Raw genomic sequence first — 15771 nt, 5'->3', positions numbered from 1 at the left:
CAGATCTGTTTACGTCTAGATTTCCATTGGTCTGTCAAGACGAAATAGCTTCTTTTTTCCACCCGAATCCAAACTACTCTACCACAACCCGGTAGGTAGCGGTAATGTACCCATGAAGTCAAGTGCCGCACGCCGAGCATCCAAAAGAAGAAGAAGAAGAACAAGCGATTCCACTTCCGTTTCCGCTTTTTACGGCACAAGTTAGCAAACGTAGCGCATGTTTGTGGCCATTTGATCAGCAATGGAAGGCAAAGCACGCATTCAAGATGCCATTAAAAGCCAAGGAGAATTAGTTCGGAAGTTGAAGTCTGAGAAGGCGAGCAAAGAGCAGGTCAGCCATCTTTCATTCATATGTTCTTTTTTTTAGTGTAACATTCTTAATCGGTGTATTATTAATACACATGTACATATAAGTTATTGATTTTATTCATAAAAAATCATGTCCACATTGTGTGTGAGACATGAAGTTAATGTGGACGATGACGCAATAGCTTGACACTGCGGTTAAATGGGAAATACTGTATACAATACATTCACATTAAATATTCACATATAATTGTTATTTAATTAATAATTTTCAGATGAACATATTAGTTTTATATAATCATAGATGAAGAACAACCAGATACTGTACAGTCAATGTTTAATACAAGCTTATTGCAGTATTATGTATGTGTGTGTGCACTAGGCTGGATGCTTTGATTGACTTGGTACATCTTATGTTCTGTCCTCCTCAACTGTGATGATGATGATGATGATGCTGATGCATCATACACCGCCACCCAAGTGTTAGGGTTGCTTACCACTTTTCTCCTGTTCTTCCTGCCTGACCTTCACCGCCATCACATTATTATTTTGTGGAATATACTTGTCGCCTCTTTAAAACTGGCCGCTGACTGACTGACATTCCCATTGGATGACAACTCCAAACCATCGGCCATGTTCGCTGTTCGTACCTGCTGTGATATGCTGGGCTTCCCACGCTCAAACTTTGTGCGATGTTGCCGTTCTTTGATGGGAATTACTGTTGCACAGGTAAGCCAATGTGTTTCTGATATGATGCCATTTTGACATCACTGTCAATCCGACACTGTTTTTTCCATCACAGATTGATCAAGAAGTGGCCAAACTTCTGGAATTGAAGGCACAGTTGGGAGGTGACGATGGGAAAAACCAGTTTGTCCTGAAGACGGCAAAGGTGACGGTGCACACAGTGATATTAGAGTATTGACTTCCTAACCCATATCAGATACAGAGCCTACTTGTATTAATTGTATCCCCACTCCACTGTCTACTGTATTGCGTTGTACAGCACACACATGAAGACATGTAAACATGTTTCGATATCAAGCTGAAGTATGAATACTTTAGGGAACGAGAGACTACAACCCGAAGCAGATGGCAATAAGAGAAAAAGTTTTCAACATCATCATCAGCTGCTTCAAACGTCACGGCGCTGAAACCATCGACACTCCTGTTTTTGAATTAAAGGTAAAAAAAAAACCCAATATGAATAAATCACACAAATTATACTCATTTTGGAAACTTGGGCTGATTTCTCCTTACTGGTTTGCAGGAGACCCTTACAGGGAAGTACGGAGAAGACTCCAAGCTCATCTACGACCTGAAAGACCAAGGAGGAGAGCTGTTGTCCCTCAGATATGACCTCACCGTATCCTTCTGTTGGCGGCCATGTTTGCGTCAGACTACACCAGGGCAGCTGGGCCATTTTCAGGCATAAAACCTGTTTATGAACTGATAATGTAATGTAATGTAATGTAATGTAATGTAATGTAATTGAATTTAATATATTAAATTAAATTAAATTAAATTAAATTATAATTTAATTTAATTTAATTTAATTTAATTTAATTTAATTTAATTTAATATAATTTAATATAATTTGATTTAATTTAATATAATTTAATATAATTTAATTTATTATAATTGAATATAATATAATATAATTTAATATAATATAATTTAATATAATAAAATAAAATATATAAAAGAATATAATAAAAATAATAATAAAACAAGGCAGAAGAAAGACTACACCAGGGCAGCTGGGCCATTTTCAGGCATAAAACCTGTTTATGAACTGATAATAATATAATAAATAAATATATAATTTAATATAATTTAATATAATTTAATATAATTTAATTTAATATAATTTAATATAATTTAATTTAATATAATTTGATTTAATTTAATATAATTTAATATAATTTAATTTAATATAATTTAATTTATTATAATATAATATAATTTAATATAATATAATTTAATATAATAAAATAAAATATATAATTTAATATAATAAAAATAATAATAAAACAAGGCAGAAGAAAGACTACACCAGGGCAGCTGGGCCATTTTCAGGCATAAAACCTGTTTATGAACTGATAATAATATAATAAATAAATATATAATATAATATAATTTAATATAATTTAATTTAATATAATTTAATTTAATATAATTTAATTTAATTTAATATAATATAATAAAAAAATATAATAAAAATAATAATGAAACAAGGCAGAAGAAAGCCTGCAAGAATGAAGATGTGAATGCAGTCCTCTACGTCGGCCACAAGATGTCAGTGTTCAGTGAGACAATGACCAGATTTTTTTTGCCATAAAATTGATCCATTGTAGGTTTAAATTATCTCACAAAAGGCACAATAATAACAACATAATCATAATAATAATAATAATAATAACACAGGAAGCCAAACAAATGAAAAGACATGTTGGCCTTAATTCCCTCCTTTTTCAGGTCCCATTCGCTCGCTACCTGGCGATGAACAAGATCAGCAACATCAAACGCTATCACATTGCGAAGGTCTACCGCCGTGACAATCCCGCTATGACACGCGGACGCTATCGAGAGTTTTACCAGTGTGTGAGTCCCGACTTCTTCAATGGAATGCTGAACAAATAGCGTTTCCAGTTGATGTGATGAAACCTCCACACCAGTCATCAGTACTGTATACTGTAATTGTTAGCTTTGACTTGTCATAGTGAGTTGTAAAACATCACTTGCTGATTAATCATGATGGAATATGAGTTACCTGATTAATCCCAGCTCAGCTATTTTTCAGTACTGGTCATTTTAAACTGATAGTCAAGGTTATTTGACTCAGGTGATAAGCATGTGGAGGACTTGTTTTGGACCTAATCATAACAAGGCGGTGTGACATGAATGTGTATAATAGCATAAATACATACATATATTGGCGCATCATAATCAATATTAGTAATATTAAATTGCAGTGTTTCCCTGGCGTTAATGAATGATTGTTTCTTGCAGGATTTTGACATTGCAGGGCAGTACGACAGCATGGTTCCGGATGCCGAGTGCTTGAGGATTGTTCACGAAATCCTCAGCCAGCTGGACCTCGGCGACTTTCGCATCAAGGTATACACTCTAAAAAGTACTTCAGAGTATCTGTTGACACCACTTGATTTAATACATAAATACAATGTAAAAAATGTAATTATGTAATTCATTGAGTTAGATGGGGGCGGCACGGCGGTCGAGTGGTTAGCGCGCAGACCTCACAGCTAGGAAACCAGGGTTCAATTCCACCCTCGGCCATCTCTGTGTGGAGTTTGCATGTTCTCCCCGTGCATGCGTGGGTTTTCTCCGGGTACTCCGGTTTCCTCCCACATTCCAAAAACATGCTAGGTTAATTAGCGACTCCAAATTGTCCATAGGTATGAATGTGAGTGTGAATGGTTGTTTGTCTATATGTGCCCTGTGATTGGCTGGTGACCAGTCCAGGGTGTACCCCGCCTCTCGCCCGAAGACAGCTGGGATAGGCTCCAGCACCCCCCATGACCCTCGTGAGGAAAAAGCGGTAGAAAATGAATGAATTGATTTCGATAAACTTTCTAAGTTGCTAACTTTATTTTTTAAGTTATGTTCAAATAATAATAATGTTGGCTATTACATGAACTTAATTTAGAATGTCATATACACTCCAATTTTATTTATTTATTTTATTTAGCAAATTTTATATATATATATATTAAGTTACTGCTACTTAAAAAGCTGTGTGCATTATTATAATTAAGTAGACAACAAATTAAATAAAATGATTAAGTCATTTGACTTAACATATTTTTTTGAGTTACGAACTTAAAAAACTTTATTATTCTTATTCTTCTTTTTTTATTTAAAAATAATTATTCGGTAAGCATTACTTAAAATAAGCTTTGAGTGAAGAGGAAAAGCTAATTTGTACTTTCTAAGTTGCTGACTTTATTTTTTAAGTTATGTTCAAATAATAATAATGTTGGCTATTACATGAACTTAATTTAGAATGTCATATACACTCAAATTTTATTGTTGGTAAGCTTAAAACAAAATTCAGGTTGCCATGACTTCATAAAATTAGCTTGGTAACATAATATATACACATATATAGTATATATATAAAGTTACTGCTACTTAAAAAGTTGTGTGCATTGTTATTATAATTAAGTAGACAACAAATTAAACTATAAATATAAATAAAAATGATTAAATCATTTGACTTAACATATTTTTTTGAGTTACGAACTTAAAAACTTGTCCTTATGACAACAATTATTCAGTAAGCATTACTTAAAATAAACTTTGAGTGAAGAGGAAAAGCTAATTTATGCAATGCAATATTGTTTGTTGGTTCAAAGCAATTTCTAATTAAGTTGTCATAACTAAGAAAGACTAATGGAAATTGTTGCGTTGATTTTTTTTTTTTTTTTTTGAGGCTGAAAACATTTATTTTTTTGAGTGTATAGCATTTTATTGACAGGTAATGGTCAGCTTCATCCGAAGAAGAGCGCCATCCATCTCCGTTACCATCTGCTCTCCCATTCCAGGTCAATGACAGACGGATCCTGGATGGAATGTTTGCCGTGTGTGGCGTTCCGGACGACAAGTTTCGCACCATTTGTTCCACAGTGGACAAACTGGACAAGGTATGCAGAACGACTTGTAAGAAGCAAAGTATTGAGCAAAGTATTAGCTGTATGAGCTTTGTTGTTGTTTCTGTCGCGGTGTACCAGCTCCCATGGGAAGACGTGAAGAGGGAGATGGTGAACGAAAAAGGCCTCTCAGAGGAAGCGGCTAACCAGATTGGGGAATATGTCAGCATGCAAGGTGAGAATACAAACGTTATCACCGGCTAAGAATGTACTTACTGTATCTTACATGCTTGGGAATGTTGGTTCTGGTACATGTACTGTATGTGTAGTAGTACATCAGTGATTTTCAACCACTGTGCCGCGGCACACTAGTGTACCTTGAGAAACCTTGAGGAATTATCCAATATCACTTTTTATAATTAACATTTATTAATCATCATTTGCAAATATTATGTCAATAGCCATTATGTCAATAGTATACATGGACCCAAATATTCCAATTGCATTTGGTTTATTTGCTCAAACGGAAAGAATTGAACAGGGATGGAATATTCCTTTAACCAATCCGATTGAGGTATCTTGTACCCGCTCAAATGGAAATGTCTTCTTCGTGGTGTTTTTCTTCTTCTGTTGTTTATTGGCGGTTGGCAAGCAGCTTTCGTGTGCATTAGCGCCATCTCTGGAACAGAATCTAAACCAGGGGTGGGCAAACTTTTTGACTCGCGGGCCGCATTAATTTAACAAAATTGACGGGGGGGGATTATGTAGTATTTTACACATAACAGTCAATTTTTACACCTATATTTTTACACATATTTTACATGTAAAAGTGTCATGCAATCTGCTATATGTGCACTTTGAAATCATTTATTTGATGTAAAGTGTGTTATAAATGTATTATTATTATTATTGTTATTTTTATTAGAATTATTATTATTATTAGTTATAGTAATGTTATTATATTATTATTATTATTTTGTTAATAATAATAATATTACTACCATTATTATATTAATATTATTTACAACAATATTAATATAATAGTAGTATTATTATCATTATTGACAATATTATTATTATTATTATTATTATTATTGTGCTTGTGCTCCTTTTTCCAGGAGTATTTTGTAAACAACAGACCACATCAAATAACGAAATTGATAAAGCAGCTACCTCAACCATCAAAAAGTTGGCACAAGCCACGATGCCAGGTTATGTGTTGAGTTTAAATGAAATACTTTGGAAAAAACAGGCGGGCCATATTGAAACACTTGGCGGGCCGGATGTGGCCCCCGGGCCGTAGTTTGCCCACCCCTGATCTAAACCCTTCTATACTTTATTCACAAGTGCAGTTTTATTAAAAAAGAAAATATACAGTAAACCTCGGATATATCGGATTCAATTGTTCCCACTGGTTTTGTCCGATATAAGTGAAATCCGTTATATGCGTATACCGGAAAATGTCCGTTTTACGCATATATCGGATTTATATCCGGTATATGCGTAAATCGGATTTTATCCGTTATAAAAAGGCACTTCCTTGACTATGTTTCCAATGTACCTGGACGCGCAGGCAACGCTGCAAACGCTGCAAATGACGTCGTATAGCGGCCTGTCACGATTCGGCGAATCGGAGCGCCACGATGCGGCCATCCGATATATGCGAGGGAAATTTAATGGAAATGCATTGGAACGGGACTGGAGATTTTGTCCGAAATAGGCGAAATCCGTTATAAAAAATCCGATATATGCAATGAATTTTTATTGGAAATGCATTACAGAAAAATCGGTTCTTTTTTTATCTGTCCGTTGTGAGCGAATTTCCGATATATCCTAGTCCGATATATCCGAGGTTTACTGTACATGCTTGCTAATGTTTTTTTTTTTTTTCATCTTGGAGGTGGCATGGACTTAGCAGAGCGCCTCCTTCAGGATGAGAAGATGTCTCAGAGCAAGCAGGCTTCTGCAGGCCTGTCAGACATCAAACTGCTCTTCAGCTACTTGAAGCTTTTTCAGGTTACGGACAAGGTATGAAACACACACACATACACACACACACTCAGTGTTGCGTAATCTTACCATATTTTGTGGTCTCCAGGTGGTGTTTGACCTGAGTCTGGCTCGGGGTCTGGACTATTACACAGGAGTCATTTACGAGGCAGTGCTGTCTCAGGCCTCCACCGAGGAACAAAATGGCTGCTGCCCCGCCGATGAGGGTGTGAGCGTGGGCAGCGTCGCTGGTGGAGGACGCTACGACGGACTGGTGGGCATGTTTGCCCCCAGTGGAAAGAAAGTACCCTGTGTGGGTGTCAGCATCGGCATTGAGAGAATCTTCTCCATCATGGAGCAAAAAGCGGAGGTGAGATCTTCATCACATGTGACATTTTTTAGTTCCGATAGTTACTCACATTCATAATCTTTCTTCCAGGCTTCAGAGGCCAAGATTCGCACGACGGAGGTGCAGGTGATGGTGGCGTCTGCTCAGAAGAACTTGTTGGACGAGAGGCTGAGACTTGTCACTGAGCTTTGGAACGCTGGAATCAAGGTGAGTTTTTTTTTTTCTCAACATTTCTTATAATTTGCATAATCTGAAATATTGTATTATTATTGTGTGTGTGTGTGCAGGCGGAGGTGATGTACAAGAAGAACCCCAAATTGCTGAGTCAGCTGCAGCACTGTGAGGAGACGGGCATCCCTCTGGTGGCAATCCTTGGAGAACAGGAGCTGAAAGACGGTGTTGTCAAGCTGCGTGACGTCACCACCAGAGAGGAGGTACTGCTGAGTCATGTTTCCAATATTTTAAAAAATCAGAAATAACATTATTTTACTCGTTTCCATCAGGTTGATATCTCCAGAGCTGATCTTGTCGATGAGATCAGGAGGAGAACCTCTGAGGACCAACTAGTTACGCCACAAAGACAATAGCTGCTGCATGAAGAATGAAGAATTATGTCTGGCCATAACATGAAAATATGAATATCTTACATATTGTGATGTTAATGTAGACACTTAATAGTGTACATGTGTATTGTTTTGTCATGCTTTAAAGACAAGAACATTAATGGAAACAAGTTGTATAGCTCCTCGCGTCCACTAGGGGTCCCCAAACACAACTGTTTGAATGCTTTAAAGACAAGAACATCAATGGAAACATTGCAGAAAAAAAGTAAATAATTGATTCCATACAGTATATTTATTGTCAAGACAAAAATGTATGACAATAATAAAACCTCTTTACTGCTACTTTGAACTGTAGTGATGTATTTTCTTTAACTACATTATATTTACTAATAACTATTTTAATACAGTATGAATTATTTATAAACCATGTTATTGGAGTGACCTAAGTGGTGGTATAGCACCTCGCGTCCACTAGGGGTCCCCAAAACACAACTGTTTGAATGCTTTAAAGACAAGAACATCAATGGAAACATTGCAGAAAGAAAAGTAAATAATTGATTCCATACAGGGCGGCACGGCGGTCTGGTGGTTAGTGCGCAGACCTCACAGCTAGGAGACCAGGGTTCGGTCCCCGCCCTCGGCCATCTCTGTGTGGAGTTTGCATGTTCTCCCCGTGCATGCGTGGGTTTTCTCCGGGTACTCCGGTTTCCTCCCACATTCCAAAAACATGCTAGGTTAATTGGCCACTCCAAATTGTCCATAGGTATGAATGCGAGTGTGAATGGTTGTTTGTCTATATGTGCCCTGTGATTGGCTGGCGACCAGTCCAGGGTGTACCCCGCCTCTCGCCCGAAGACAGCTGGGATAGGCTCCAGCACCCCCCGCGACCCTCGTGAGGAAAAAAGCGGTAGAAAATGAATGAATGAATGATTCCATACAGTATATTTATTGTCAAGACAAAAATGTATGACAATAATAAAACCTCTTTACTGCTACTTTGAACTGTAGTGATGTATTTTCTTTAACTACATTATATTTACTAATAACTATTTTAATACAGTATGAATTATCAACCATGTTATTGGAGTGACCTAAGTGGTGGTATAGCACCTCGCGTCCACTAGGGGTCCCCAAACACAACTGTTTGAATGCTTTAAAGACAAGAACATCAATGGAAACATTGCAGAAAAAAAGTAAATAATTGATTCCATACAGTATATTTATTGTCAAGACAAAAATGTATGACAATAATAAAACCTCTTTACTGCTACTTTGAACTGTAGTGATGTATTTCCTTTAACTACATTATATTTACTAATAACTATTTTAATACAGTATGAATTATTTATAAACCATGTTATTGGAGTGACCTAAGTGGTGGTATAGCACCTCGCGTCCACTAGGGGTCCCCAAAACACAACTGTTTGAATGCTTTAAAGACAAGAACATCAATGGAAACATTGCAGAAAAAAAAGTAAATAATTGATTCCATACAGTATATTTATTGTCAAGACAAAAGTGTATGACAATAATAAAACCTCTTTACTGCTACTTTGAACTGTAGTGATGTATTGTATTTACTAATAACTATTTTAATACAGTATGAATTATCAACCATGTTATTGGAGTGACCTAAGTGGTATAGCACCTCGCGTCCACTAGGGGCCCCCAAAACACAACTGTTTGAATGCTTTAAAGTCAAGAACATCAATGGAAACATTGCAGAAAAAAAAATTAAAGAATTGATTCCATACATTATTTATTTATTGTCTCCTTGACCTTCCAGACAAAAATGTATGACAATAATAAAACCTCTTTACTGCTACTTTGAACTGTAGTGATGTATTTTCTTTAACTACATTATATTTACTAATAACTATTTTAATACAGTATGAATTATTTATAAACCATGTTATTGGAGTGACCTAAGTGGTGGTATAGCACCTCGCGTCCACCAGGGGTCCCCAAACACAACTGTTTGAATGCTGCGGTTCTCATTCAGCTAATTGAGAGTAATTAAGTGATAAAGTCCGTGTAGGGCAAAAGATGAGGTTTATAAAGGATGTAGAGATACTGTAATTTTTTGGGGGAGTGTGTGTGACCACACTGACGACCCGAAAATTGACTCGCTTGGGTCTAAAGGCACCGTCCTCAAAATGGAGGATGTGGGTTGACCGTTTTCCTAAGATGTATGACAATAATAAAACCTCTTTACTGCTACTTTGAACTGTAGTGATGTATTTTCTTTAACTACATTATATTTACTAATAACTATTTTAATACAGTATGAATTATTTATCAACCATGTTATTGGAGTGACCTAAGTGGTGGTATAGCACCTCGCGTCCACCAGGGGTCCCCAAACACAACTGTTTGAATGCTGCGGTTCTCATTCAGCTAATTGAGAGTAATTAAGTGATAAAGTCCGTGTAGGGCAAAAGATAAGGTTTATAAAGGATGCAGAGATACTGTAATTTTTTGGGGGAGTGTGTGTGACCACACTGACGACCCGAAAATTGACTCTCTTGGTTCTCTAAAGCAGTGTTTTTCAACCTTTTTTGAACAAAATGTCACCACTACCTCTCACGTGCATCACTAAGTCTATTAGGAGGAACGAGGCAATCAGCTACGTGTTGCCACACGGACGAATATTACATTGCTCTGCCAGTCTTTACACCAATAACACGCGATAATAACATAATATTTGCAGAAAATTATTAATACATGTTAATTAAAAAAGTGATATTGAATAATTCCTCACGGTACACTAGTGTGCCGCGGCACAGTTGATGAAAATCACTGCTCTAAAGGCACCGTCCTCAAAATGGAGGATGTGGGTTGACACTTTTTCCGAAGAGGGATTTGAACGTCGCACCCACTGAGCGTTGTGGACACTATCATCCATTCAGTTAAGGTTGAGGGTCATCATACAGGATTTGGATAAAGACCTGTTCGAGTCCAGTACGCCTATTTTGCCTCCCTTTCCCTCCGTGTCTTTGAGCTGGTGACTACAACAACCGGATGTGACGTCACATATACTTTAAATATATATATTTTTGATACAAAGACAACACCAAAGCATCTTTTCAGCCTTTTTTAAAGGAACAATAATCAACAACAGAAGAAACAATAACAAACAAGTGAAAACACACTCTAGAACAATCCTTAAAAGCATGCACAAACCACACAAAAGATGTTTTTTAAAAAAAAATGTTTTCAGTAAGACAACTGCATGCTGTTCAAGACTTGCTGCGCCGCAGCCTCCTGAGCTCTCTCCAGTAGTGTGGTAGTGGTCGTGGGACCTGGTAAGACCGTGAAATGACCTCTGAAGACAGTGGCTACACCGGGGACACGCGCTTTGTAGGTGACGCCGATACATCCGTTGGGCGCCACGTGGCTCCAATAAAAATCAAAATGCGGTGGGCCAACGCCGATGGCTGCGCACATTTTCTGAAGCACGTTTGCTGCGGACAACTGCATGACGGACGCATCGTTTTTTGAAGCAATGGGTCCTCCCACTGCTTTGCAGAAATCAGGGGGAACACACAGAGGGTATTTCAGGCGAGGAGGAGGCGGGGCCAAGATGTGCGGAGGGTTCACGGTGTGGCATGGAAGCTTCAGGGGCGACGCCATAGGACTTGTGTTCTTTTCGGAAGCGTGCAAGTCATCCATGTGTGGTTTGATCATAAACATCCACTTGATGGAGATGTTTAAGCCGTACTGCTTCTGGAACGCTACAACATGAGCACAAGTTATGGACAGGAACCTTCAAAATAAATGTCTAATATTTATATAGATTCCTCAAAATGGCAAACGCTTGGTATTCTCTCAAGCAGACCTGCATCTGAAATGGTTTTCACTTCACAGACGTGCCTTCTCGGCATTACTTAGTGGAATTTCTTGCCTTATTAATGGAGTTGGAAGCACACTTTTGGCCTGTGATTCACGTTGACTCACCTTCTACTAGCATCCTCTTTGCCATTGACGCAGTATGATGAGATGAGAAGACAACTTGAGCTGACACACCTTCAATTCCTGGGCCGGTCTTCAGAGAAAGTCTCTCCACCCCATCCGTCATCCCGCACAACACCTGAGAAATATGATCAATATTTCATACAAAAGGGAGACAAATGGGAAGAAGTGCTGAAGGGTAGAACTGGGATTCAAGATAAGACATATTTGTAGGTTAAATAAAAGGCAAATAAAGTAAAGATAATCATATAATATAATGCAATTTTGCTTTGTTTCTTTACAATGCAATTGTTTTTCGTTTCTTTTTCAGTTGCTGCCATGAATTGGACCGGTGAGCATGGCGCTTTTATTGTGGAAACGTTTATCAAAACAAACAAATCTGTACAAGCGTTCCGTGTGCACTCAAATCTTGGTAGACATGATCCTGAACCAGCTGGAAACACCATCTTGTTATGGGTTACCAACAAAAAAAACAACCCCCACCCCAAAAAAAAAAAACAAAAACAAAAAAAACAAAAAAAAAACAAACAAAAAAACAAAACAAAAAAATAAATTTCTCGTCTCGTTGTGTCATTCAGTCCATTCCAAAAAAAAATAAAAAAAATAAATTTAATATATCTGCTCCTGCATATGCTCCTGTGCAATACTATGTGTATATTTTGGATATCTTGTTAAATTGTGTTTTTTACTTTACTTTTATATACTTTTTTTTTTTTAAACTTGACTACTGCACTGAAAGGAGAAGCTCTCCAATCTCGTTGTACATCTTGTATAATGACAATAAAGGCCATTCCATTCCATTCCATTCCATTCCATTCCATTCCAACTTCAGAGCTACTGGATCTGCATTGAAAGCAAAATGAAACAGCATTATATGTACTTTTTTGAAAATTAAACACTTTTTTTTACTTTATTTGCCTTTTTTTAACCTATAAATGGGCGGCACGGTGTTCAAGTGGTTAGCGCGCAGACCTCACAGCTAGGAGACCAGGGTTCAATTCCACCCTCGGCCATCTCTGTGTGGAGTTTGCGTGTTCTCCCCGTCCACATTCCAAAAACATGCTAGGTTAATTAGCGACTCCAAATTGTCCTTAGGTATGAATGTGAGTGTGAATGGTTGTTTGTCTATATGTGCCAAACTGTGATTGGCTGGCGACCAGTCCAGGGTGTACCCCGCCTCTCGCCCGAAGACACCTATAAATGTGTCAGCTCATTTTGCCTGACTTTGTATCTCGTCTGAAATGAAGTGGTTCTTCAAATCATGGTCTGCTGACCTCTTGACTCTATTTTGCTCTGTCTTGGTGTTCTATCTGGCTCTCCGGAAGACATGACACACATACCTGAAGAAGCTTATCCGGCTTGGTGGTCGGCGGCAGATTTGTGATGCAGAGGTTCCTCTTCTCGGTGCTGCGGCAGACACTAATATGCACGCCGGGTTCCAGCATATAACCGTGTAGCTGCTGTATAGCATGTTTCGCTAAACACGCGGTGCCATATTTGGCATAGGCAAATCCACGGCTGTACCCGCTGAAGTTCATCATGAGGCGAAACTCCCACAATGGTCCCACGGCACTGAATAGTGGGATCAGAATGTCCTCGTAGGTGTCCACTGGGATGTGGTTGATGAACACCTCACAGTTGGATCCTGGTGTAGGACCGTTCCATCCTATCATGGCGACACAGAAAAGTTGGTCCAATAGCGGTTAAGATGAAAAGCACTCAGACCTCCAGAAGACCACTAATATGTGGACTCCATGAGGTCCTTCCATCCAGCAATGGAGTTCAATAAGTGATGGGAATCATGGGTTCTACTCAAGCAGCATTCTCACCCTCAGGTGGTCCTCCATACTTTCGCTGGCCGTTAAATTGAGTGAGCTTCGTGTTGCTTGTTTTTAGCCACTTTTGCAACGCTTGCATGCGCTCATATTTCATCACCTGAAACAGAACACAAGATTTTCAACATAGGCTTTCATAATCCTGCTTACTGAAAAGAAACAATCCAAAAACTCTCTTTTTGTGTGGAAGTGGTAATTTTTGTAACAATTTAATGTAGTATATCAATGTAAAGATGACTATAGGGGTGTTAATTCATGTCTAGAGGGCTCTAATGTTAAAAAAAAACATATTTAGAAAGTCATAAACCGGTTTTCTATGTTCTAAATATGAAAGCGACTTAACAAGCTTAACCTGGAATTTCATTCATTCATTTTCTACCGCTTTTCCTCACGAGGGTCGCGGGGGTTGCTGGAGCCTATCCCAGCTGTCTTCGGGCGAGAGCCGGGGTACAGGGCCAATCACATGGCACATATAGACAAACAACCATTCACACTCACATTCATACCTATGGACAATTTAGAGTCGCTAATTAACCTAGCATGTTTTTTTTGGAATGTGGGAGGAAACCGGAGTACCCGGAAAAAAACCCACGCATGCACGGGGAGAACATGCAAACTCCACACAGAGATGGCTGAGGGTGGGGAAAGACAAAATAAGAAGCCAAAAAGTTACCACTTCCACACAAAATAGGAGAACTCATTCATTCATTCATTTTCTACCGCTTATCCTCACGAGGGTCGTGGGGGGGGGGGGGTGCTGGAGCCTATCCCAGCTGTCTTTGGACGAGAGGCGGGGTACACCCTGGACTGGTGGCCAGCCAATCACAGGGCACATATAGACAAACAACCATTCACACTCACATTCATACCTATGGACAATTTGGAGTCGCTAATTAACCTAGCATGTTTTTTTGGAATGTGGGAAAAAAACGGAGTACCCGGAGAAAACCCACGCATGCACGGGGAGAACATGCAAACTCCACACAGAGATGGCCGAGGGTGGAATTGAACCCTGGTTTCCTAGCTGTGAGGTCTGCTTGACCGCCGTGCCGCCCCTTAACCTGGAATTTATCTTTTCTAAACATACCATTTCCACATGGAAAACTATGACTGACTTCCTGCAGTGTTAAGGTAATGCAATGTAAGGTAATGTCTCAATTTTTTGTGTACTTTCGTTAGAGTAAATAAAATACTGTTAATTAAATCAAAATTCCAATCATGCCAACTTTTCTAATTGAATGACATCCTATGCAGACATGAAAGGCATCACAGATCCTCAAAAATCTGTAATGCCCGTGTTTTTGGTTCAGTTTACAAGTGGTTAATTAGTTGTCTTAATTAGTTGAATTAATTGTAGCAAGCACAATTTGAAATCCTTCACCCAATTCAATACAATTCATCCTTTTCAGCGTAGAAAGTCAGAATGAGAAAAGAACAAAAAACAATGAATTCATAATAATTTGTCATTCATTGCTACCACGTTTAAAAGCAAGACAATTATATTATTTATATCCACGACAGTGAGCAACAAGTACGCGAGTGTTACTTCGAAGAGTACACCCAAACAATTTCCCAAACGACACCAAATCGCGGCGTAAAGTAACTATGTATTCCAATCAAATGACACAATTAAACACAAAATAATACGTTTCTAAATATTACCCTTTTATTTTCCATCTTTTCCACACACCTTTCGTCCGTCAAGCATTGAGTAGTTATCGAAGACGCTGCAGAGCAGCAAGACAGACTACTTCCACACTTACGACGATGGGCGGGTTTGGCCGCCATCTTTAGTGGTGACGAAATGTCGTGGTGTATTTAGAACGATTTGTGTACAGTTGCTGTAAATAATGAACTCGATCCTAAGTCGCAGACAATGATGAAGATTAAATTGTTATTTTTTTAATAAGTGATAAATATTTCAATGTTCAACAACCAAATATGAAAACAAAACATTCTGTACTGTAATGATATCCAACCGATAGGTGTCAGTGTTGTACAGATTAATGATGGTGACGAACGAATCGGCTCTAAGAGTCGGTTCTTTGAATTGAACGACAGTAACCGAAAAAACAAAAGCACAGGTGCAAATTAGCATCGGGTACTGATTTGGGGGGGACCTACTGTGGTGTTGACTTTGTGCC

At 38.3% G+C, this 15771-nt stretch overlaps 2 protein-coding genes across 5 annotated transcripts; one reads left to right on the top strand and one right to left on the bottom strand.

Annotated features, from left to right (window-relative positions):
* The first annotated feature begins 139 nt into the window (after nucleotides 1-139).
* hars (histidyl-tRNA synthetase) lies at nucleotides 140-8249 on the top strand. Of its 3 annotated transcripts, none has more exons than XM_058063534.1 (14): nucleotides 174-331; nucleotides 689-1035; nucleotides 1109-1198; nucleotides 1372-1491; nucleotides 1577-1672; nucleotides 2785-2910; nucleotides 3319-3426; nucleotides 4875-4973; nucleotides 5061-5154; nucleotides 6820-6947; nucleotides 7018-7278; nucleotides 7348-7464; nucleotides 7545-7691; nucleotides 7761-8249. In XM_058063534.1, exons 2-14 carry the CDS (start codon nucleotides 940-942, stop codon nucleotides 7842-7844), a joined length of 1566 nt encoding a protein of 521 aa, XP_057919517.1. In that variant the 5' UTR covers nucleotides 174-331; nucleotides 689-939; the 3' UTR covers nucleotides 7845-8249. The 3 variants fall into 3 exon arrangements, with proteins under 3 accessions (XP_057919519.1, XP_057919517.1, XP_057919518.1); XM_058063535.1 differs by having other exon boundaries at nucleotides 176-331; nucleotides 788-1035; XM_058063536.1 differs by lacking the exon at nucleotides 689-1035 and having other exon boundaries at nucleotides 140-331; nucleotides 7761-8245.
* Nucleotides 8250-11025: 2776 nt separating this feature from the next.
* dnd1 (DND microRNA-mediated repression inhibitor 1) lies at nucleotides 11026-15420 on the bottom strand. Of its 2 annotated transcripts, none has more exons than XM_058063434.1 (5): nucleotides 15290-15420; nucleotides 13622-13727; nucleotides 13133-13458; nucleotides 11778-11910; nucleotides 11026-11554 (listed from the first exon to the last, which is right to left on the bottom strand). In XM_058063434.1, exons 1-5 carry the CDS (start codon nucleotides 15413-15415, stop codon nucleotides 11037-11039), a joined length of 1209 nt encoding a protein of 402 aa, XP_057919417.1. In that variant the 5' UTR covers nucleotides 15416-15420; the 3' UTR covers nucleotides 11026-11036. The 2 variants fall into 2 exon arrangements, with proteins under 2 accessions (XP_057919417.1, XP_057919418.1); XM_058063435.1 differs by having other exon boundaries at nucleotides 15318-15411.
* Between the last annotated feature and the right edge of the window lie 351 nt (nucleotides 15421-15771).

This window comes from Doryrhamphus excisus, chromosome 23, assembly GCF_030265055.1.
Source record: "Doryrhamphus excisus isolate RoL2022-K1 chromosome 23, RoL_Dexc_1.0, whole genome shotgun sequence".
NCBI lineage: Eukaryota > Metazoa > Chordata > Actinopteri > Syngnathiformes > Syngnathidae > Doryrhamphus > Doryrhamphus excisus.
This window is presented reverse-complemented; position numbering and strand designations above follow the sequence as displayed.